The 23,263-nt window shown below is 32.1% G+C and overlaps 1 protein-coding gene across 1 annotated transcript; it reads left to right on the forward strand.

Moving 5' to 3' along the window:
• Nucleotides 1–43: 43 nt before the first annotated feature.
• Nucleotides 44–22,316, forward strand: LOC129229512 (60S acidic ribosomal protein P1-like; the record flags this gene model as incomplete). Its single annotated transcript, XM_054863830.1, is given in 4 exon segments — nucleotides 44–104; nucleotides 14,622–14,759; nucleotides 21,798–21,857; nucleotides 21,943–22,316. Coding segments are annotated over 4 exon segments (273 nt in total), but the record flags the coding sequence as incomplete, so codon positions are not given.
• Between the last annotated feature and the right edge of the window lie 947 nt (nucleotides 22,317–23,263).

Genomic DNA, 23,263 nt, shown 5'->3' on the forward strand with positions numbered 1-23,263 from the left:
CTTCCAGTTTTGAAGCATTTCCATAATAATTAATTTCATTTAGGCTGAAAAGCTGAACACTATATTAAAAGCTGCCGGTGTCGAAGTTGAACCTTATTGGCCAAGTAAGTTGTAAATTGAATTGCTTATTTCAGTTAATTATTTCTTGAAACTTTGTATAAGATGCAAATCAAGTATTTGCAGGACTGTTTTGTATTTTTATTCGAATATCTCACGCAATAAATTTAGTATAAGTAGTCAAAGGAGGAGTTGGGGCTCGTTGGACTGCTCTCGGTAATTTTAGTACTGTTAGCATTTTTTATTTTGATTTGTGTTCCTCAAGTAGGGGAAAGTGGTAATGAATGGGCCACTAACGAAATATGAAAAAGTATTTGCATGAAATTATTTTAGATGCCACAAAAAGATGGAGCTGTTTGTTCTACTAAACTCATCCAATTTTCAATTATTTGAGAGAAGCTATATTTTCATGAGAGTAGGATGATCAAGATTCGGATTCAAAAGTAATTTTTTCCCTTTTCAGTAAAATGAAGGCTAGCTAAAAAGTATCTGTTATTTCACTGCAGATATGTGTGTTAGCAAGACCATCGGCAAGGGGGGATGTGGGAGGGTGTGACACCCCTCCACTTTTTTGGAGACGGGCCGCTGATTTTACGTTATTTTAAATTTCTAATGCAAGAAATAAAACCTCAAAACGGAATAAAAATGCGGAGCAAACATTACGAGCAATATCAGTAAAGCTGAAATCTAAAACATCCTGTACTTTTCAGCTATTGCGGCCCTAATAGCCACAAAAAAAAAACAATAAATGGGGCCGCAAAAAACAGCTAAGAACCATTGTGGAATATACAGATATTAATAGCCAAGTGAACATATCGGTCATCCCTTGTTACAAAAAAAAGTACCGTGTGCGAGAACTTTAAAAGTTGAACCAACATTTTCAGTAAAATCTGTTAAGTGGAGAGGGCATGAATCAATTCTATATGCTGAAGTTATACATAAATCTGTTTCAAATTGTGGCAGGGTTCTTTAAATTTAGAAGAAAAATAAAATAACTAAAACATAACTAGCAATATCAGTAAACCTGAAATCTAAAACATCCGGTACTTTTCAGCTATCAAAAAACTATAAATGGGACCGCGAAAAGCAGCTAAGCTTCCTTTCGGGTGGCATTCGATGCGGAAAATACGAATATTAATCACTAAGTGGGGCCGCGTGAACGGGATATTACAAATCGGTCATCCCGTGCTTGAAAAAAGAGGACTTCATAAATACGTGCAACATTTTCAGATTTTCAGTAAAATCTGAAAATATTGGTGAAAAAAAGTGGAGAAGACATGACACATGAATGTAGAAGTATTACATTAATCTGATTCAAACTGCACCGAAGAAGGGACAGTATTTTTTATTAAACTTTAAAAAAAACAGAAGATTTGAAAGAAAAGAGGGTCACTGCCACATTTGTTTCATGTAGTAAATTTAAAGAAAGAAGAAAAGATGTTTATAGTATTGAAATAAAAAGAAAGCGGTATTGCCCTCGTGGAAGAGTCCCCCCCCCTCCCCGCCTTAGAGCGACAAAAAGTAAATGCTCTTACATGTAGGTAAATATTGTGACACTGCCACAGTGGTGCAGCAATAAACTTTACTTTGGAGAAAAGGGAAATGAGGGCGGGGGTGGGGGGGGTCATATAAAATGTTTCGAAATTAAAGGTCGGATAGTGCAATTTAGGCACTTGTAGTGTGTTCATACAAATCATTTTGTTGCTATATGCGGGGGGGGGGGTGAACTCCCTATTATACCCCTTGGCTACGCCACTGCACTGCCGCACGGAATTATAAGTCACTATGAGAGTTAGCCAAAGGCACTTTTTCTTAACAACAGTCAAATGACGGAGCCTTTTCCCTATTTTTTTTTGAGAATAAACAAGCGATACAACTGTCATTGTATAGACTGTTTCGCTAAAAAAAGATGCAAATCGAAGGGAATAATTGCTTTATAGCCCGCAGATCTGTAATTCCTCGCCATGTCCGGTTGTCATTTGATAGTAAATCAGACAGCTCAACAGTGTTTGTAGCCCTGTGTCCCTGTGTGGTATGGGCACTTTGTTCTCATCACGTGTTGTAGTAGAATTCTGTCTGGTACATGAGGGGGTTTTGTTCCGAGTGTAACCTTGGGAACCCGAAGAGAGCAATGCAGAAAGAGGGAGTTGCTGATACGTTTTGGAGAAAACGTCTGATTCTATTTTCTTAACTCGTCCACTGTCAGTTTAGTGTTGACAGAATGTTTTCCTATTATCAATTCAGGGGTCTGGCCAGAGGATATTTGGGTCCGTTAACGGACCCTTCACAAAAATCCAATCAACCAAAACGGACCTTTCACAAAATTCGGATCAACCAAAACGGACCCTTCACAAAATTCTGATAAACAAGATCGGATCTTTCACAAAGTATTTATTGAAAGAGCAAATGTGAAAGCAAAATAACGCATATTTTTGTGTATAAACCGATAATTTTTGGAACCTTTTCTGAAGTCAAATTAGAGGAAACACTGGCACTCTTGCAATGCTCCTGCAAATGATAAATAATTGCTACTGCAAATAAATATAATAATTGTTGTTTGTTTTATCACAGCTAATTAGCAGCGGTGTTGTTGTAAACTTTTCTGAAAAGGCTTTGGTAAGCACTTTTCTCCCCACTCATGATTTAATAAACAATAATAATATATATCTGCGAAATGAACTTAGAACTGCAAAAGGATAGTAAGGGTGGGTGAAAAATATGATCGCTGTGCTTTTTAAGAGTGTCTTGGGTCAAAAAGTTAAAAATGCTGAACCCTTGTCTGCATTTTATTTATTTACTTAATTTTTTGTTACAAATATTTTAAATACTGTACAGAAATGTTTCTAGTATAATTTAACATAATGTAGAATGGTAGATGATAAATATTGATACTTGAGAGAGCGATGCCCCCTCCCACCAAATATCCAGAACAATATAAAAAACAATCTAGAATGATATTCTCGACATAGAAGGGGAAAACACTCGAAGTTTAATTTGATGCAGTTTGTGCCATCTCTAAATTCTAAAACTTCGTTTTAACAAATTTTTTTTTTCACAAAATTAATTCATTTTTCACAAAATTATTTGATTTTTCACAAAATTATTTGATTTTTCACAAAAAACGGACTTTGTGAAAAATCCTGAACAGACCCCTCCAATTAGAACTCATGCTCAAAGCTGCTCCGCTTTTTCCATTTCTTGTTTTTAAATATTATTTACTCGAGGACCCGACAGTCGTTGTTCTGTTCTTTCTGAAACTTTGTAAATTCAAAAGTTAAAAAATTTCAATTAACTATCAAGTGTTTGAACCGTTTTGTTGAAAAAAATTACTAAAAAGAAAATGTTTTAAGCTGCTTGGTGTCAGAATGCGTATATTTATTACAACTTGATTTATCTATTAGTTACTTCTATATTTTCATCATCACTTGTTATTCTTGCAGCACTAATTATATTGCTTGAAAATTTAGTTAAATTATTTCGATATAAACTTTTTGTTTTATCATGATAGATGTCTTCAAGAGTGGTTTTAATCATTTGTTGGAAGTAAAGTATTTGTTTTAGATTTCTTATAATATTTTCCTGTAGATAATTTAATATACTATTTTTACTTTAAAAAAAAAGAACATCTTTTCAAAATATATTTTTAATTAACAGTTTGAAACATTTTTAGCACTGCATTTTATTTAATATGCAATGGTTTTAATGTGGGGCAAAGGAAGGAAACCATTAGCATTGGTATAGTGCCTAGAAAGTGTAGTGTGCCGACCGAAGGATAAAAGGTGAGGTGAAACGTGAGGAAAATCCAGATGGCACTGCACTCAGGGAGCTTGTTATGTTCCTCAATCAGACTCATTTTAAATCGGCTACTGCATGCTAATTTTGCAGTTTTAAAGCCCTGTTTTTCGGATTTAACTCATTTCAGCTTAAAAGACAAATTCTATAATAAGTTCTATTTGTTACATGGGTGTTCATTTATGTTTTGAAGCATATAAAATTACCTAATGCTTCTTCAATGAAAATTAATAAATGTGCGTCACTTATTTCGAAATGAAACTGCTGCTAAATTCTGGAAGCTAATTAAAATTATCAGGGCTACGCACTCGGAGTCACTTGAAAACGTACCCACTCCGACCTATTTTTTCTTTAATTTTCAAGGACTTTCCCTACATGAAAAAAAAATAGGACCACTTGTATACCACATATATAACTGCATATTAATTTGCAAATACAGTAAAACCTGTAAAGTTGACCACCTGTCTAAGTTGACCGCTATTTTCAGGCGCAGAATTAGATCTATATCATATAATTTAACCTCTGTAAGTTGACCACCTGTTTAAGTTGACCGCAAAAGTAGTGCACCGCAAGTGGTCAAATTTCACAGGTTTCACTGTAACTGCAATTGGTAACCAGCTGGCTTGATTATTAGTTGAATTTTCTGTAATACTTTTCAAAGTCAAACTGCTAGTTAACTTATTTTTATAACTTTCTTTAAATAATAGAACATGTCAGCAAACGGTTTTGTTACCGATAATTATCAAAATAGAAGTAGCTTTTGAATCTGACATTATCACTGTCAAAAAAAAAATATATATATATTGATGTATTTTTAAGTTTTATCTCATACGTAGAATAGCGAAAGAAATGTATCCCTAAAAACTGAAGACAAATGGGGAACCTCGTCTCTCTCCTTTGTCTAGCATTGCTTATGGTACGTCAATGAAAAGTTTTCTGACATCTGGTACTGATTTAATAAGAGATAATCTACTTTAACACCTTTGACTAAAATAGCATTGATTTGTAAATTTTCTTCTATGTCAATAATGACCTTTTTATCGTTGATATTTTTTCACATAATTTTCATTATGTACAAAAACTACAATATTTTGAGATTTTATACAATCCCAATATTCGTTAGGCAAATTAATATGAACCATTTCATTTATAATAGATTTATACGTGGTTATTTCTGTTTCATCTTTGGAAAAATCAAGTTTTATTTTTTTCAAACAGGGAACATTTTTTTTAACTGCATAATTCCTGATGGACCTTTTCTTAGATAATTTTTTAGTTAAGTATGTTGGCAGATTTGGGGAAGTTGTCGGAATTGCCTTATCTTTCAAAAAAGGTTTTTCCTGAGGCATCAAAACTTCCTCACCATTTATAATATGCACCCAAAATGCATTTCAATAAAATGTTTTTCGAAAATCAGAGCACAAATTGAACAATATTTATCAAAAACTTTATCTGACCTGCGAATATACCTCAAAACTCAAATTTTGAATTGGTAGCCAATGGCTACCAGATCCTCACAAAATGGTAGCCAAATCTCAAAAAATGATAGCCAAACTTTATTTTAATTTAAATTATTTAATTTATTTTATTCCGTTTATTTATTTAGTATGTGTGTATATGTCATTGGCGTAGCAAAGAACGTTTCTTATAAAATAATAATTAAAAATAAATAAGTAAATAAAAAATATTTAAAAAAAAAATAAATAAAATAAAAAGCGAGCTAAAAAGAAAAAAGGAAAAGAGGGTTGAGGAAAAATTTTGGGGGAATTGAACTTGGGGGGAACGGGCACCCCTACCCAGATATTATTTAACACATCTTTTGCAAACTATAATCTACATTAATTTATCTTTAAGCAAATAGGGTTGCCATCCAAATTTTGCTTCAAAATAGTTGCTTTAGTAGCCTAATTTGTAAAAAAAAGTCGCCTAAATAGTCTCCTCAGCACAATGATTAAGTTGCATTTTTCACCCATTTAGTTGCTTTTTCCAATTTCTTTTAACTATTTACTAACTCAAAAAATACTTAGTGTAACAAAATCACACAACAGAAAATCTTAAAACATAGCTATTTATAGTAAATGCAAAAAAAGAAAAAAATCAAAACTTAATTTCTCAGATCTAACATGTGTTTCAACATCATTCAACATTTTTTACTGGAACTACTACTTCAAAAAAGCAACTCTCAGAATAGTAATGAAGTTGGTATTTAAATTTTTTTTTTAAATACTTACAAATTCAAAAAATACATTGTGTCACACAATTAAAAGATGACTACCTATAGTAACTACAAGAAAATAAAAACTTATTTTCCCAAACATAATATTTTTTTTCAAGATTAACTTGGTTCATTCAGCATTTTTTAATGGTATTAATAATAATAGAATTTAATGAAGATCTTTTTTTTTAAGTCAAGACAAAGGAATTATAAATTGAGTTTGAACTTGTAAAACATATTCATGAGTCTTCAAAGTATTTAAGTTGGGAGACAGTATTGACACTTTCCCATGCATTTTAAATTTTAAATTGTCAATACATTTAAATGTTGATTTTTTTTTTCAATGCTGATCGTTGATTTGTGTATTTCAAAGTTTAGTCGTTTTTAAAAATTAAGAACTGTGAACTAAAATGAGACAGTTTTTTCATACTACTATTTAAATGTAATAATTAAGCAATAGCTGCATAGGGAAAGTAATTAATGTAATAGGTAAAATGGCTTCTGAAATAAGCCAAGTAAACAACAAACTAGTATAGGAGAGGGGGGGACACATGTGAACATGGCACCATGACAACGTCAAGCAAAACATCTTAAAAAATTCTTAAATAATGGCAGGGCCAGTTCTACTTCTTAGCCTAACTTTTAGGGCAAGGACCCAGTTTATGTTCCTGTAGTGACAGGTTTTTTATTTTAGCAGATGCTGATGTAATGTTATCAGACTTCTACATGTGAAAACATATTTTAAATTACCTAATAAGCTAAACTTAATTATTGCAAACCAATACATGAACATTCAAGTAAATTTATGAGTTGTTAATTGTTAAATCAATTTTCATTTCATTTTTTTACATTTTATATTTTAGTGCTATTAGTGATCACTTGAAGCAGTTTCCAGCTAAAGGAGTCAAATTTTCATTTTCATATGAATTTCTCCTAGAGTTCAATTTTTAGTTACGTTCATTTCTATGTGAACTTCAAAAAAAAAAAAAAAAGAAAAAAGAAAATTAAATTAGAGTAGCTTTGAAAATATTTATTTTGGGAATAAATTTGAAGATAAACAAGTTTGCTAGTTTGAAATTTCGTTTTTGTCCGAAAATACGTAACTAATAACAACTTAAGAACAAAGCTTTAAAAAAATTAGAAATTATTGAAATAAAAATCAAAATAAATCGCTTTAAGATGGCATAAGTTAAAACATCTAAGACCATTTAAAAATATTAAAACACTAACTGGATGCTAAAAGATTAAAATTTCGAGCGCGGCAAGACATTTTCGGAGAAGCACGTGTTCAACGCTTGAGTGTTTGTTCTCTATATTTTCATTTCTATGTGAACTTAAAAACAGGAAAATTCAGTTCAAGTAGCTTTGAAAATATTTATTTTTGACATAAATTTAAAAGTAAGGAAGTTTGCTAGTTTTAATTTTCGTATTTTTACGAAAATACGTAACTAATAACAACTTAAGAGCAAAGTTTTAAAAAAAATTAAGAAATTATTGAAATAAAAACCAAAATAAATTGCCCTAAGATTGCATAATTTAAAATATCTAAGACCTTTTAAAATAGTTCAAACACTAACCGGATGCTAAAAGATTTCAATTTCGAACACGGCATGCAATTTTCGGCGAAGCACGTGTTCAACGCTAGAATGTTAACAAACAAGAACGGCTTTAGTTTTTTGCCGTACATATTAGGATATCTTAAGTCAAAGCACTGGAGATCATTATTAATAATGCAATTTTATTACAGAAAACGAAAATTTTGCATTTGAATTCGACCTCAGTAGATCGACACGTTCGCCGCGCGGCGAAATGCTATTGGCTGAAAACTGTATGATGCAATCTCCATAGTGTGTTGGAATGCAACTGATTGGCTCAAAATCGTTCTTCCTATTTCTTTTTCAGTGAATTTCATAAAAGATGAAAAAAAATAGTCGCTTTTTATTGCAAAAAGTCGCCGTTTTTTTTTAAAAATAGTCGTTTATGGCCTGTTTTTTGCCAAAAAAGTCGCCATAGTCGCCTAAGGTAAGAAATAGTCGCAAAAGTCGCCTTTTTAGTCGCCAATGGCAACCCTAAGCAAAACACATCACAATAAAAAAATAAATAAATAAAAAAGATTGTTATTATTATTAATTTTTTTCTGCTTTCAAAACTTCTAGAAACATCACAGCTTTCAACCAAAAGACGAGTTAGTTCCTTGATAAAGAAAACAATAAAATACCAAAAACTTGAACAGAATGTAAAACCTAAACCATTCGCGATTCTACAAAATATTCTTTTGTTTTTACAAATGCATGCAAAATTTTATAAAAATGAATAAATAAAAGAAAGGTAAACAATATAAAACAAAACGAAAAAAACAAAAAATGAAATAAAAGATCCAGCAGAAGAAAAAAAGGGTTTCAGCCGTATTCTTTCCACCTCCTCTAGACGCAAGGGTGCCATTTTTTTTATTATTTATGTGTTTTATACATACGATTGTACTTCTCTTTATTTATTTTGGAACACACATTTTCCTCTTCTAACTGGTGAAAATGGACAATCTACAACGCGGCGCCATTTTGAAAACGCGGGACGCCATTTTGAAAATTTACCGCGAAACTTAAAAATAACAACTTTTTTAAGGGGAAATAAAGTAAATAAACGGATGTGTCCTCTCCTCCAGTAGGTTTTATATTTTAAAAAGAAAAAAAAGGAAAAACAATCAATATGATTAAAACAAAAAATCAAAAATCTTGCAAAAAAAAAAAATTTTTTTTAGCGATATCGTTTTTATTTTGTCTCGGGGCATTTTGACTCATAGGCGCCATTTTTGTTTATTAATATGTAAACCAAATGTACAAGATTATTTCTTTACAATTCTTTTTATTTTGCAACTTCCCCCCCCCCCCCCCCCTTCATCCCCGGCGATCCGATAGCCGAACTTTTAGTGGACAAAAGAATTTGGCGAAAGGTCATAAGTCAAGACTATAGGTCAGGGAAGGCTGCATTGGCGAATGGTAGCCACATTGGCGACTGAAGTGAATATAATGGTCGCCAAAATTTGAAAATTGGTCGCATTTGGCGACTGGCGACCGCGAGTTTTGAGTTTTACCTGCGAATTAAAAGTGTTCCACTTCTTTAGTTTTTCTTCATCGGCTGGAGCTTTAAAAAACAAAACTTTTTCTTTGCATGTTCTGTACCCACTTTTGCACTCTGGTACAAAACAAGCTGAAGCTTTACTTCTAATGTTCAACTTTGATGCCTCCATTACTTTGATCTTATACTTTGATGCCTTAAACGCTGTTTCATGAAATATTCACAAATTATGGTAAAAAAGATAAACGCGGAACTAAATTGTAACAAAATCCCGTGTCTATTAATGTAAACACTGCAAAATTGGCAGAAACTGCCCATTGCCCTTTAGCAGTTTTCATAAAATTTGTCTTCAAGAATCGTGGGGGGAAAAACGCCGGTCCGCACAGTACTCTTTCTAGGTACTATAGCATTGGTAACGTAAATCAGGGAAATTTGGTGAACTTGATCAGGGAAAAGTCTGGCAACTTTTTTTCAGTTTTGTACCACCCTGAAATAGTGTTTTTACAGTATTTAGTTTAATTTGGTTCTGTATTGACCTTCAAACTTTGTCTTTCAGTCCAAACACAAAAGATAAGTTGGTTAATATATAGAATAATATTTTTCATTAAAATTATAGCAAAAGTTGTTCTTAAAATGTAGACCCGTGTATTAAGCATGTTGTCCACTTTACTAAGTTCTGTTAAAAAATTAACCTAGCAGAATGAGAAATATTTAATGAAACTTGTGGTGTGAATCCTAATTTCTCATTTAATTTTTTGATAAGATAAAAATGAAAAGTAGAAAACCAGACCAACTTGCCCTGACTCCCCCCCATAAATTTTTTTTGGATACTTCAGTAAATGGAACTTTTGAACAATAAATAATTATTTCATTTTAGCCTTTATGAGCAAAAAATTTGACTGTAAAGAATATTGCTAAGAGTCTTAATTACTAAAATCTTCCCAATTTAAATATTAATTCACACTTTTATTAATTTAAGGGAAAAACTTCTTAAAATCATATGCATTCAAGGGCCATCCCACATCAAATCAACACGCAGATCTGATGAGTTTGAATTTAAATCTGGCCAGTTACTTTGCATTTTAATGCCCACCTGCTCATCAGATCTTACTGAAACTTTGTATTGTTTTTTTTTAAAGCGGAGCAAGCTCTTATTTAAAAAAACAATACACCAAGCTATTTGGCCGATGTGGTTCTCCAGGGAAACTAAAGACGCTCTAAATTAGAAGCAAGCCGCTTTTCATAGGTTTAAAGAAACTGGTAACAGTGCAGATATGCTCCAATATTGTAAGGCAAGGCGTAAATTTAAGTATTTGGTATGGATTCAGAAAAGAGAGTTGGAGCACAGACTGACAGATAAGATAAACAGGAATCCCAAGAGGTTTTTGCATACGCTAATTTGGAGAAAGTTTGAAATAGTCATATTGGACCACTGGTTGATGAGCACGGAATTTTAATTCGGGACGATAGTGATATTGCTAATGTTCTTAATAACTTTTTTTCGAGTGCTTTTAACGATAAATGTATCTCAACAGTTGACATCAACAAGACACAAACTATAGTACAGCTTGAGGACTTTGTATTTTCCAGGGATGACGTTTTACTTCATTTGAAAAAAAATTAAAGAGACTTAGGCTCCGGGACCAGATAATATTTATCCAGAAATTTTAGTTGAATGTTCAGAGGAATTAGCAGATGTAATTGTGAATATTTTCAATGCATCTTATAACTCAGGGACAGTGCCGGAGGACTGGAAGCTGGCTAACATTACACCGCTCTTCAAGAAAAGGTCTAAAATGAGTGCAGGAAATTATAGACCTATGAGTCTAACTTCGATGGTTTGCAAAATTTTTGAAACATTGATAAAAATTAAGATAGTAAATTTTTTAGAGACTATATTCTATTGACTAGTTTTCAGTACGGTTTCAGGAAAGGTAAATCTTGTGCAACTAATTTATTACATTTCTATGACAAAGTTACCATGGCTTTGGACAATAAGAAGCGTGTAGATGTTGTTTACATTGATTTTCAAAAAGCTTTTGATAAGGTACCGCATGTTGCTCTACTTAGCAAATTAGCCGATATAGGAATAGGAAGGAAAACTTTCATTTGGGTAAAAAACTGGCTGATCGGAAGGAAACAAAGGGTAGTTGTAAAGGGAAATTATTCTAATTGGAGTGAGGTTTTAAGCGGGGTTCCTCAAGGATCAGTGTTAGGGCCTGTTTTGTTCATTGTTTTTATGAACGATATTCACAAAAATATTTCTGAGAACATGAATTGTTTTGCTGATGGTGTCAAAGCTATGGGGACTGTAGAAAATGAACAAGCAAATCAGCTGCAAGAGGATCTAGATCATATTACTGAGTGGGCTGATAAATGGGATATGGCTGTTAATGTTGCAAAATGTCAAGTGCTACATTTAGGGCATGGAAATAAGTGTACAAGTTATTATTTGCAAGGTTCAGTCATTAGTCAGGCAAAGTTACTGATCTGGGGGTCTTAATAAGTCAGGATTTAAAGTTTAGCCAACAGTGCAGCATTGCTAGAAACAAAGCCAATAAGATGCTTGGGTTTATCAATAGATCTATTTCAAACAAATCTAAAGAAGTTCTTCTGCCCTTATATAGAAGTTTGGTAAGACCTCATTTGGAGTATGCTGTTCAGTTTTGGTCTCCTTATCTTAAGAAAGATATTAATGTATTGGAAAGGGTTCAAAAGTGGGCTACAAGGCTAATAAATGGACTTTCTCATTTAGACTATGATTCCAGGCTTAAAAGGCTAAAAATGTAGTCTTGAGCAAAGAAGAGACCGAGGGAACATGATTCAGTTGTTTAAATTTATTAAAATGAAAGATGTTACAGGGCTGAAGTTAAGCACTGAAAATAGGCAAGGGGTCATTGTTTTAAGTTATTTAAATCTCAGGCTAACATGGATATTAGGAAAAATTATTATTATAGCAGGGTAGTGGAACCTTGGAACAGCTTACCGGAAGAGATGGTAATGAGCACGAGAGTAGATAGTTTTAAGAGGTCCATTGATCTTCACTGGGGATTGTATATTGACTAGGACCAGTCTAGCTGGGCCCAGAGCCCGTTGCTGGTCGTCACATTTGTATTATTTTTATTTTTCTTGTTTTCCCTTAATTTTTAATGATTTATTATTCTGGAGACCTTTAGGTGGAGCTACTGTTGCTTATTAAAAAAATATATGCCTTAATCTTTGTTTGCTTTATATAATATTAAGAATACCAAGGGAAATTGCTATGAAAGTCTTAGTTTGTTATCAAGGCTTTTAGAAAAAATTATAAGTTTGAAAATGTGACTTAGAATTGTTTTTTCCACAGATAGATACAGTACTGGTGTAGAGCTATGATCTTTTCATGAAGTAAGTGTATTTGAATACGGTGGTTATTGGTGGTGGTGTAAACAAACATTGAAACAAATCTGCGTTTAATACATTAATTTATGTACAGTACAACTTCATTTATATGGACCAACTGAGATCGAAACCCATGTTGGAGAATCCATAATCCGGGTAAAATGGCTAATAAGCTACAGAAATCGTTAAATTAACAGACTTACCTTTTATAAACAAAACCAATGTTTTCTAACACAACTACATAAGGTTGTGCAAAACATTAAAAAGTTTTAATATAATTTTTTACATTTCTTAATGACGAATGGAAATAACATCTTCTTTTCAAATGTTTGGCATTTTAATGAAGCCTGGTTTCTTAAACTTAATCATTAATAGTTCAGCTAGAGTAGTGTCTTGCTCCAAACAGAACTGTGATGTCAGAATCGGACTGATTTTGGGATAAAGGAGTCTGGAGTGGAAGACTAAAATTCCTAGAATTAGAGTCGGTCATTCTCCCCCCCCCCCTCAAAGTCCACCATTTGCTATCACTGTAGAGTTAGAGTGAGACTGATTTTGGGGTAAAAGAAGCAGAGTTGAATGCTTTAAAATTCCTGGATTCGGTCATTTTCCTTCAAACTCTACAGTGCTAGCTCCAAGTACAACCAATGTTTGTTAGATTAGCTTAATTTATTGTGCATTGTACAGTCTATGCAGAAGTTGAATTTAAATGCAGAAAAGCTTTAATTAAAATCAAGAGCAAATGTTTGGCATACTTTTTGGTTGGTAATGTCCGTACTATAATACCCATAACATTTTAAAATTATGTTTGAGAATATAAAATTTTTCAAAAGTACAAATTTAATTTAAATTAATCAGAGATCCGAATAAAAAAAGTTTTAGTGTATTAAAGTATAATTTCACTTTCCGTCTATCATACAAAATAATAAGAATTTTATTTCTTTTACTAAATATCCTCTGAAAAGTGCAGCTTTTGTTATTCAGTCTGTTGTAGTTGATTTTCAATTTTGATAGTAAAAAAAAGCACCAAAATCTTTCTTACTTTTTATTACATTTCCTTTTGAAAGTTTGATAATCTGTTAGAAAATAGCTTCAACACCCTTACGTTTAGATTTTGATAAAAGAAAGCGTTAATTTTTTGTATGGTACATGGTTTTTAGGTATTTATAACTTTCTTTTTTTTTAAAATTACATTTATTACTCTTGATAGATGAAGTCGAAGCTATTTACTTTACTATGGCAGTAAATACATGAATTGAAGAAATTGAGCCGTATTACAGGAAACCCAGACATTTTGTCCGGCACCTTATAGCTCTATATTTGATTTCAAAAGTGGCGTTTAATTTTTTAAATTTTTTACATGTTTGGAAATGGGTTAAATTTCAGTTTTTTTTTTTTTTTTGCTGCTATGATACTTTCAGGAAATGATTTGTTATGGATAGATGCTAAATTTCTGGAGGGGGGGGGGGCTGCAAAAATGTTTGGATCCCTTCTTACTATGAAAATGGTCCCCAAGCAGAATTAAATTTCATTTTGGAATATTTGTGTCCTTTTATGGAGAAAAAGTAAGCGGTTTATGTATTAAAAAGTGATTTATGTTGTGGGAAAAAACAAAACATCAAATTCGTAATAGAGTGTAGGAATGCATAAAAAGTTGAAGTAGTGAAACATTTTTGTAACCTTTTCTCCCACTCAAAAATTTGTTATAGTACCTTCTGCACTTAAACTTGTAGGGTCGCTAATCATCCATTAAAAATCTTAATTTTGGCTGCTGATAGGTTTTAAATAGAAATTTAAGCTCGTTCCAGCAAGAGATTTATTAGTTTCATACCATTTTTGACATACAAATAGGGTTTAAGCTGTTATAATAGGTAAATAATAAAATACTTGGGATAGAATGATAGCTAACAATTATATTTTTCGCATATGAAGAGGAGTGGAAGAACTAGCATTTTTGTTTTTATTTTTCAAATCAAGTTAGTTTTGAATCTTATTATTAGTAATGTAAGTCTATGAAATAATAGTAAATCATGTTTTTCAGTAATTATTTTATTCTTATTTCTGTATTTCATTGTAAGTAAGTTATTGTCATTGCTTTTGATTTCAGCTTTGTTTGCAAAAGCTTTGGAAGGTGTGGATTTGAAACAACTCATCACAAATGTTGGTTCAGGAGTCGGAGCTGTAGGTGCCGCAGGGGGTGCTGGTGCTGCTGCAGCAGGAGGAGAAGCTGCTGCTGCAAAAGAAGGTTTGTGTGCTCAATGTTCTTGAATGTTTTGTTGAGTATGAATGTGTTCTTTCTCGTGAAAAGGATGTTTTAAAATAATTTAAAGAAGTCTTATTTAATGCATATTGTGGTAAAGTAAAGTTGGTAAGTTTAGCATATTTTGAATTGTCTCTCTCAAATGAAAAGGATACTGAATGTACCATGCATATAGTATAATCCCACTTGTCCCATGAGGTCTAATGATTAGAGCTTCTGTCTTTCGCTCAAAGAATTCAGGCTCAAGGCCTGTGTACTGACCTGGGCGCTCCAATTTTTAGGAGTTCCACATGACTGAAATTGTTTTAAGTAGTGATGTTCCGGATATCCGTATCCACGGATATTCGAGGGAAAATAAAGATCCGTATCCGTTACTTTTTTAACGGATCTTAAACGGATCATTTCTATTCTAAAAAAAATTTGAATAGAAGACTCTTGAATTCCCTTTGAATTCGATTTTATTCCCTATGTAAATTATAAGGTTTCATTTCAGAAGCCAATTTACCCCCCCCCCCCCCCCCCCCGTTGCAAAAAGGGAGGGGAAATAAGTTTTAAAAGTGTGTATCAGTGTCTTTTTGTGGCATTGTAGCTCCTAAACAGATGAACCGATTTTGATAGTTCATTTTTCGTTCAAAAGGTGACTTGATCGAAAGTGTTCTTAGCTTGACCACGTTTTTGTAGAACTTTAATTACCGAAGATATTAATTAAAAATCGATTTAACGTTTTTCACAATTATGGTAGTAAAAGTTTACCTGTACGTTAAAAATGTTGTCCCTAATTGAAAGAACGAAGTTTTCTGCGTTTGATATTTATTTGAAACTTCCAACTTATATACAAAAGGAGCTATAATCTTGTTAAGTAAATTTTAAATGCAATTCTAAGCCTTTATACACGTGATTGGTAGCGATTTTCATTCTCAGTGATTTAAAATTTTTATCGGCTGTCAGTTCATATTTGTTAACAAATGTCTGTTCTGACACGCGGAATTCATCTTAATACAGGGTTCCACACACCTGGAAAATATAGAAAACCTGGAATTGTGTCAGGGAAAATGAAACACCTAAAATAGTCGGGGAATTGTCAGGAAAAGTCGCAAATTATTGAAATTTCTGGAAATATCGGGAATCTCTCTCAAATTTTGCATCTGATGGGTGAAACTGTTGCGTAAAAATGTGGAAGTGTGGTAAATGTCGCATTCCAGATAAGCGAAGTTTCCTGATAGTTGAGAGGAAGAAAGTTCAAGCTCATTTTTAAGTATTAAATGTAATAAGTAAAATAAATAAATTTATTTTAAAAAAAATCCATACGTAAATTATGAAGCTCTGATTTATATCATTACATTTTATTTTGCTTCTTTTGGAAAAAAAAATTAAGCCATGCATTACTAGTATTTTTCGTAAAGTAAGTGTGGTCGTACTAGCATTTTAATAGCCTTCATTCTTTTTCTTTCTTTTTCATAAAATGAATGATCATAAAAATTTATAGCCTTAAAATTTTAGCTTTTATAGGTTAAAACTGGTATTTTATTTTTGGAAACATGCCAACATTTTGAAAGCGACTTTGCCGAAAATTGCTTAGTGTGTTTGAGATTTCAGTTCCTATGCATCCTTCAGGTTTTTCCATCATTTCAAATCAATGGTTGGAAGTTATTTTAATTAATTCTGTATTGGAATGACTTTATATATTTATTTTTGCAATTTTTAACTATTATTGAATTTGGCACTCTTGGCTTCCTTAACCCATTCCATGATCAACCCGAAACCCCTTAACCCGCATGCCGCAGATAGCAAACGGAGTTGCTTTTTGCTACGTTGTAATAGCACTTTTCTCCCCATTTTGCTATCGGGATTTTAATGTTTTTGCTGTTCAGTGTGCATTCGAAAATCACTTCGCTTTATTACTTTTTTGGCACTGAATTAAATAGTGCAATAAAATACAAGGTTGCTAATATGTGCTGAAATATTCATTAAATTTACACAGTACATAATGGGAAAATAACAAACAATAGAGTATAGGACAAAAAGCAATTATTTTCATAACACTTATTATTTTATTTTTTAATTTTTCTTTTTGCTTTTATCTCAGTATATCATTTTTTTTTCTTTTTATATACTTAAGAAATCAAAACTGTTAAATAAAAGATGATCTATCTTTCAAAAGGGCTCAAAAAACCATTCTTCAAAACAATTGACTGATCGATCCAACCTGTGAGCAAGGGAATTGAATGGACAAAAACGTTTTAAATGTGGGAATGATTTTCTAAGAGGATAAAAAGTCTTCTTCGGTGCCTTTTGATACATTGTGACCCTTCAAAACGACCAATAAACACAGAGACATCCCTTTCCTGGTCTGTTCTTTTATCGTAACTCCAATGACTTTTAAATCCCTTCTGAGTGTTCAGATCTCAGTTGTTCAAGCGTGGGAAATATTTTAAAGATAAATGATTACAAAAGATCAAAACTTGCGGCTAATCCCCTATTTCCCTAAAGGATACTTTTGTGCATGCAACTAAAAGCCCCCAGCTAAGAGAGGAATAACAGAGACGGCCTCGGCGGATTCCCTAAGGAGGTGTCCCCCTTGGTGTCTTGTGGTCAACCCTTCCACATTATTTTCTTACAAAACAGTTTGAATCAAAAAAGAATTTCAAAGCAAGCTTTACTGCTTTTATCTTCAGAAGAAAAAAAAAATCTCGCTTGAAATCGAGTCGATTGTTTTTCTTTTTTTCAAAACATACTTGGATAAATTTTAGTTAGTTTCATAGGATTATTTACTAACTAAGCCAATTTAATTATTGAAAAGAAACCAAATATTTTATTTCTATTTTTAAAATCTCATAAAAGAAGGTGCAATTAAAACATTGGAGCTATTTTAAAACAATAAATAAAATCTGAAAAAGAAAGGGAGAAAAGGAATGTTTCGTTTTGTATGAGTAAAGCGAAAAGAACTCAAGATATTATCATTTCATTTGTACTGTAGTATATATTTTATGTTTTGCATGGTCAACTATTACGTATAGTCAATGCGGTCGTCATAATTTTTGTTTGATATTAAAAATATTCAAAACTGTATCACTAAAAATAGATCAAAGGGTGCCGCGAATATAAAAAGTTATAATTTAAGTTTGGAAATATATCACGATTTAAAAATAAATATATAATAAAAAATAATAATAGTATACAAAAAAAAGTGTAGTAAACACATTATAATTTTCAAAAAAATATATATACTCGTACAAAATTAAGATGTGTAAGGTAATTAAAAAATAATGTGTAAAATAAATTATAAAATTTGAGGACTATGAACAATTTAGTGAAGGGTGCTTGTGTAAGAAGGTGGATTTTCAATAACAAGAAAAAAAAATGTTTATTTGCTTTATTTAGGCATAGAAATATTGGTAAATGTGTTAGGAAATATTTCCACACTTGTTCATCAGGAGTTCAAATGCCAGAATGCTAAGAAACAAAGCTTCCACGAAAAGATAAAAAAATAATGCCTGATTATTTGAAGCATTATACGTGTCCCATCAAAGAGTACTTGAAAAGTTAATATCTTAGTAAAATAAAATAAATTACAACAAGTTCCGTGAAATACTATAAGTTACATCCCTTTTGTCTAAGGAAAAGAGCTTGATTACCGCTCCCCTAAAAGCACCAGAACCCAACAGAGAAGCGCAATAACAGGTTTCTGCTCCTGGAAGGATTGCCGACACATATTCGGCCGAAGCACAACTGCTAGAAATGCCGTGAAGACACGGGTTCTTCGAAGGCAGTTAGGAACCATTTTCTTGCGACGAGCCTGAATTGGCCAGGGCAGTTTTAACACAAACTGCGCAGCCGATCCTGTATCGGCTGGGTTAAGAGGTTTTCCACCTCCAGCTCAGTCACTCCTATGCCGGGTTGATGAGTGCTAATAAGCATGAAACTGAAGTCCTCGGCTGGAATTGACTGAACTGGTGGTGTATTTCATGTATTATTGAGTTAATTAGAAATTACATATTTTTTTGTAAAAATACTGAATTATAAAAAAATGAGCGTTTAATTTTTTTAGTTCTTCATTTGCTTTTAAAATTAAGGATTTTTTAAAAAATTTGAAAACAAAAATGAAAGTCCATTTTAGAAGAATAGTGTAATAATTTTCTATATTCTTTTGTATTAAGAATATGAATTTTAAATTGAATCAACATTGCAGAGAATATTTATAGCATATATTGTTATTTTTTGAAACAGAATGAACTATGATTTTTATAAATCCTAGCTTGCCAAAGAAAAATGTTACGATTTTATCACAATGCGGATAATTTTTTCCCATGTGAATGTTACAGTCGAGAATAGTGGCAATGTGGATGTTTTGGAAACATCCATCGTAGTTTCTGTTAAAACATTGATGTTTTAATTTTGAACATCTTTTTTTTTAACATCAATTTTTTTTAAAAATATATCACACCACTTGTTGAGTGTAGTATCAACAAGGGCATGTTGGTCAAAAATTTGAAAGAAAAGTCTTGTAGCATTATGGACTGACAGAATGCTGTTATTCAGCCTGTAACGAGGGAGGGAGGCTTAAATCAAATGAGAGTTCTTATAATATGCTCAGTTATGCTAGAATGATATGCTAGAATTACATATCATTATGCAATAGGAAAAAGTTGCAAAGTACGAAAAAGAGTTAAAAAAAAGTGCTAAGAAAAAGTTTTGAGTAATAAAAATTGCATTGAAAGGGAAACAAACTTTTGCAGAACATAATTGCAGAGATTTAAAAATGAAAGTATTAATTGGAAATATCTGATCTTTCAAAGCATTTGTAGTTAAGTTTATCTTAATTTAACTCAGATATTGATAATAACTATCGACAATGTTTTAAAGCATTTTTTCGTTAATAAATTTGGTTTATTTACAGTAAAAATTATATTATAGTATTATTAAATGATGTAAGTTGACATACATTATCCTGATATTTTTCCTAAAATCCACTGAAAAACCTGGAAATGTCAAGGAATTTCATTCTTGAACTTCTGTGGCAACCCTGTAATATGAGGTGTGCTCTCTGGGACATGTTTTGTTTTTTTAATTTTTAATTACTTTTTGTTATTAAATTGGGGTTTCTGCTATTCTTCATTTTTTTTTCTCAGCATCCTTTAAAAAAAGTGAAAAATTTTCTATTTACTGTTTGTAAAAGTCTTCTCGGCTCTGTATTTCGTCGGTCGGATAAGTTCGGAGGAATGGGTCAGCGCTGCATTTATGCTGAAATAAAATAGGAAATTTTTTTTCTAGCCTGTCCAGTAGCAGCTTTACACTCTTGCTCCTGTATCCTACATCTACCGAGTAAGCTAGAAATAATTTTTCACATTCCATCTAAGCATTAGTGCAGCGCTGACTCATTCTTTCCAACTCTCCCTCAATTTTAACGGAGATTTCTTTAAAAATTAAATCATAGTCTTGATTATATTTTTGCCACAGTTGACATTTTTTGAAGAAACTGTTATTATTCTGACGAGAATACCTTCTGTAACAAATTTTACACTTAGATAGTTGAATTGGGTTTTAAAAAAATGTTTAAGATCCGTATCCGTGGATCTTGACACTAATGATCTGTATCCGCGGATCTACTTTTTTAACGATCCGGCACATCACTAGTTTTAAGTTCTAATCTATTATTAAGGAAAAATCAAGATTTTTCTCCTTTACTCATTTCCTTTTTTTATACTTATTTAAGATGTGGGACCCAACAAATATTTTGCGTGAGTTTACCTTTTTCTGAAGTGGTTACTCCTGGTTTCCCGTGAATGCTAGTGTTTGTAAGGTTTGTCTGCAGAGGCTCTCAAAAAGGTGTTTGACCTAGGGCTCCCCTATATTTTAATTAGGCCATGCCTGTGCTCAGTCCTGGGCATGAGAAGAATCTTCCACTTCCGTGCTAAATGGTAGGGATGAGCCGATAAATCGGCAGTGATCAGTTACTTTGCCAAATATTCATAATCTGCCAAATTTGCTGATTAATTGGCTGGGAAAATATTTAAAAAATACTTTTTAATAGAAGGGCAATTTCTTTATTTGGTATGAGCTAAACTAAGAAACTAAAATATTCCAAGATGCCTTATTGATGGGTATTTGGTTATTTTTATCCAGTTTTTGGCTGCCTGGGAATATTTTACATTTGTCCAAACAGTCCTGGAATGCTATTTGCTTTCTGTTAGAGCTAAACTGATAAACTAAAATATTTTTAATTTGCTTCATGCATTCGTTTTTTTTTTTTTTTTTTTGAATGTGTTTTGAATGTGTTTTTTTTTTTTTTTTTTTTTTTGCACTTGTCTAAAGAATGGATGTTTTGATTGATTTTTTTTGCAAGTGCCTAAAGGATGGGTTTTTGGTGGGCTTTTCACAAGTTCAGGGCTGTCTGGAGGTACGTTATAACCGTCCAAACAGTCTGGGAGTGTTAATTCTGTATTCTGCAAAGAGCTAAAATTAGAAACTTGAGTATTTCCAAGGTGCTTAAAGAATGGATTTTTAGATTGTCTTTTTGCAAATGTCACTAACTGTGCCATAGTGAAATAACTGCAAAGAACCAGGCAGGCTCTAGATTCCTCATTCACTAACATTCAAATTGTAGTTTTTCCAATTTCAATTTGCCTGAAATACCGTCCCTAAATTTGTCACCAGCTCTTGGGCTATAAAGTCATGTTGAAATGTTCAAGCCGCGAACCGTATTTGTTTAAACCTAAAACAACGTAAAACATTTTTAAATTACTGATTTCTTGGTGCCATATCTGGTATAGCAATATAATATTAAAGTTAATTTAAGAAATACCAATGAAATGTAGAATTAGAATTGTTTTTTTTTCTTTTAAATTATCTGTAAGAAAGAGCATTAATTATCCTTGGAAAGATTCTTAATAGTTATCTCTAGAGATTCTTAATATATTTTCTTAACTTCTAAAAGCATTTTAAACTTTTCTTTTGGGAAATGTGCATACATTTTGTTTTGTTATTTAAAAAAAAAAATCAAAATTTATTGTTGTAATATTACAGAGCCAAAGAAAGAAGAGAAGAAAGAAGAAAGTGAAGAATCTGATGAAGATATGGGTTTTGGTAAGTTTTAGTCAAGAGGCTTAATTTGTTTTTTTTTTTTTTTGCATTTATTCATGGTTTGAACTTAAACTATTTTTATTTATAGGTTTATTTGATTGAGTTCCCAGTTATTTTTGTTATTCTGAAAGAACTTCAGCCTCTATTCAATAAAAGAAGACTGTTTAGAAAAGACAATCTATACCAACATTTTGTTGATGCACTTTTAATTCTGGTGCTTTTGTATTTAGGTTGATTTTTTTAATATTGAATACATTTTGTGCAGTATTCATGTTAAAAAGCAATAACTTTATTTGAAATGTTCCAGTATTATTTTGAGGCTTTAAGGTTTCCCTCTATGAAACAAAATTTTCTTTTTGTTATGCAACTATTGTAAAATACTTTGTTGTATTTAATCGTCATCATACTGACATCTTCATGGTGTGTAATTTTTGAACTGTCAATAAATTTTTTGACAAATGATTGTGATTACTTAAAATAGAAAATATTTAAACTTCAGATGCATTTTCTTCTTTTTTTAACCCATTCCATGACCAGCCCAAAAACCCTTAACGCGCATGCCGCAGATAACGAAACGGAGTTGCTTTTTGCTACGTTGTGATTACACTTTTCTCCCCATTTTGCTATCGGTATTTTAATGTTTTTGCTGTTCAGCTTGCATTCGAAAATCGCTTCGCTTTATTTGTTTTTAAGCACTGAATTGAATAGTGCAATAAAATACAAGGTTGCTAATATGTGCTGAAATATTCATACATTTACGCAGTACATAACAGGAAAATAAGAAACAATAGCGGATTGGACGAAAAGAAATTTTTTTCATAACACTAATTATTTTATTGATTTATTTTTCTTTTTGCTTTTATCTCAGTATATCTTTTTTTTTTTCTTTCACTGTTAAATGTAAGATGATCTATCTTTCAAAATGCCTCAACAAAACATTCTTCAAACAATTGACTGATCGATCCAACGTGTGAGCAAGAAAATTGACTGGACAAAAACGCTTTAAGTGTGGGAATGATATTCTAAGAGGATAAAAAGTATTCCTCGGTTCCTTTTGATATATTGTGACACTTCCAAACGACCAATAAACACAGAGACATCCCTTTGATGGCAGGACTATGGTCGACTTTTATCGTAATTCAGGTGACTTTTAAATCCCTTCTGAATGCCCAGATATCAGTTGCTCAAGCGTGGGAAGTATTTTAAAGATAAATGATTACAAAAGATCAAAACTTGCGGCTAATCCCCTATTTCCCTAAAGGATACTTTTGTGCATGCAACTAAAAGCCCCCAGCTGAGAGAGGAATAACTAGACCGACTGGGAGGTCTGTATTCTCCAAGGACCCTCTTTGCAAACATCCGAGCAAGTTAGTTCCATTCAAAGAATGGTCAGAAGGTTTTAGTGTTTT

This window comes from Uloborus diversus, chromosome 9 (assembly GCF_026930045.1).
Source record: "Uloborus diversus isolate 005 chromosome 9, Udiv.v.3.1, whole genome shotgun sequence".
Classification (NCBI taxonomy): Eukaryota; Metazoa; Arthropoda; class Arachnida; order Araneae; family Uloboridae; genus Uloborus; species Uloborus diversus.